The following is a 1,821-nucleotide window of genomic DNA, read 5'->3' on the forward strand; positions in this document are numbered from 1 at the left end:
ATTTTTTTCATAATTAATAGTTTTCCCGTGCATCGCACGGGTTAGCGACTAGTATATATATATATATATATATATATATATATATAGATTAAAGATAGAACTTAATATATTTTTATTCGAAATGAATTTGGACAAATCTACTATTGAATGATGTTTTCTTTTTATATCTTTCATGCTTGTTGTAAAAGATTTAGAAAATTCAAGATAATAACTACGTTATCAATTAAATGTTTAAATTTTAAGTTTTTGTAATCTAAAAATTTTGCATAAAGAAATAAGTTTACGAATTGAATAATAAATAAAATTTAATTGGTGCGAAATTTGATATGTATATTAAGAACATATAGAACATACAATCTAACATATAAATTTTTAAGATATTTAATGATTTTTTTTTTTAAAAATGAAAGCTGTAGCTATTACCTACCAACTAAAATTTTTCCATCACAAATCCTTGTTTTTAAGCACCCAATCCTCATTTTTTATCCGACTAGCATTCTCTTGTCACCATTAGTCCATCAATTGTCCGTAGTTGGTAAAAAAATAATGATAATAATAAATAAATAAAAACCTATACTGTCGACGTGGCAGTCTGAATAGAGATTAACGGCTTGGATTCCCTAACTCAAATCCCCTCGAAAATAACCTTAAAATATTTCTGTTTCTTTGGCCGCAAGGAAATAAACTTGTATTTAGTTCTTTTTATACGTAAAACCAGAAGGCTTGGCCTCCAAAAAAAAAAAAAAAAAGGTTTCTTGCTTTCTTGTGACAGAAGGAGACAAACAGTAATGGAGAAGAGAAAGTGGTTGTGTGAAATTGAAAAGGTTAATGGCGATGATGAATACTCTGAGGAATGTATCGAGGAAGAAGAAGCGGCTTTGATTCTTCTTGATATGAGCAACACAAAGTCGTTGGACAAGAAAACTGCCATGGCTTTACGTGAACAGCAAAGAAAGAGGCTTGAGAATCGAACTAGGCTGAGGCTGAGGCTGAACCCGAACCTGAACCGGAACCCACATGTAAAAGGTATAAGCAAGTCAATCCCAAAGGCACTTCTTCCAAGTATGCGTGGTCACGAAGAAATACTAGCCCTCTTTATGAAAAGCCCTAAAGCCCCGCTTTTCCCACGAATCACAAGCCTCTTGGGCCTCATTAAAGAGTGCTGCTCCATGCCTTATGAGAAGCAGTTGACTAAAACTGACTTGAGAGACGACCAAGCCAGGCTTTCTATCAAGAAGGCGTACGTCGAACAGTATCTTTTGAATTTGCTGAACGAAGATGAAAACATAGAAGAAGGAATTCCTGTTATTGTGTATGATGAGAATGGTAAAACATACCCAATGATGTTCAAGCTTTGGTCCTCAAAGATTTATGTTCTTACACATGGGTGGAAGACATTTTACATTGACAGTAAACTATACTACCATGATGATTTTATCACTTCAGTTACCTTGTGGACTTTCCGCCATCTTCGAACCGCGAGGCTTTGCTTTGTCATCTTCACCAAAACATCACCAGCAGTCGAGCCCGTAACGAGGAGGAGGATAAAGTAGAAATAATCAATCGACTCATATGAAAGGTTTGTGAGTCGGCTTTTTGTTCTTTGTTAATGACAACCTTTTAGTTCTCTAATTAGTGGTATGATAATAATGTGTTCGTATTAGGTATTGCTTACTTAGTATTTTTCTTTTTCCCTAATTAATCTATTATAAGATATATAGCCAACCCCATTGTTTTGGGGCTAAGGTTTCAGTGTTGTTATTGATAAATATTATTGGTCTAATACCCATATTAGAGGGTTTGATTATATGGCAGTGGTAA

General features: G+C 34.0%; 1 protein-coding gene across 1 annotated transcript; it reads left to right on the plus strand.

Moving 5' to 3' along the window:
- Positions 1-788: 788 nt before the first annotated feature.
- LOC126699127 (putative B3 domain-containing protein At4g03170) lies at positions 789-1,553 on the plus strand. Its single transcript, XM_050396743.1, has one exon. It carries the CDS (start codon positions 789-791, stop codon positions 1,551-1,553), a length of 765 nt encoding a protein of 254 aa, XP_050252700.1.
- The last annotated feature ends 268 nt before the right edge of the window (positions 1,554-1,821 follow it).

Source organism: Quercus robur, chromosome 2, assembly GCF_932294415.1.
Source record: "Quercus robur chromosome 2, dhQueRobu3.1, whole genome shotgun sequence".
Lineage (NCBI taxonomy): Eukaryota > Viridiplantae > Streptophyta > Magnoliopsida > Fagales > Fagaceae > Quercus > Quercus robur.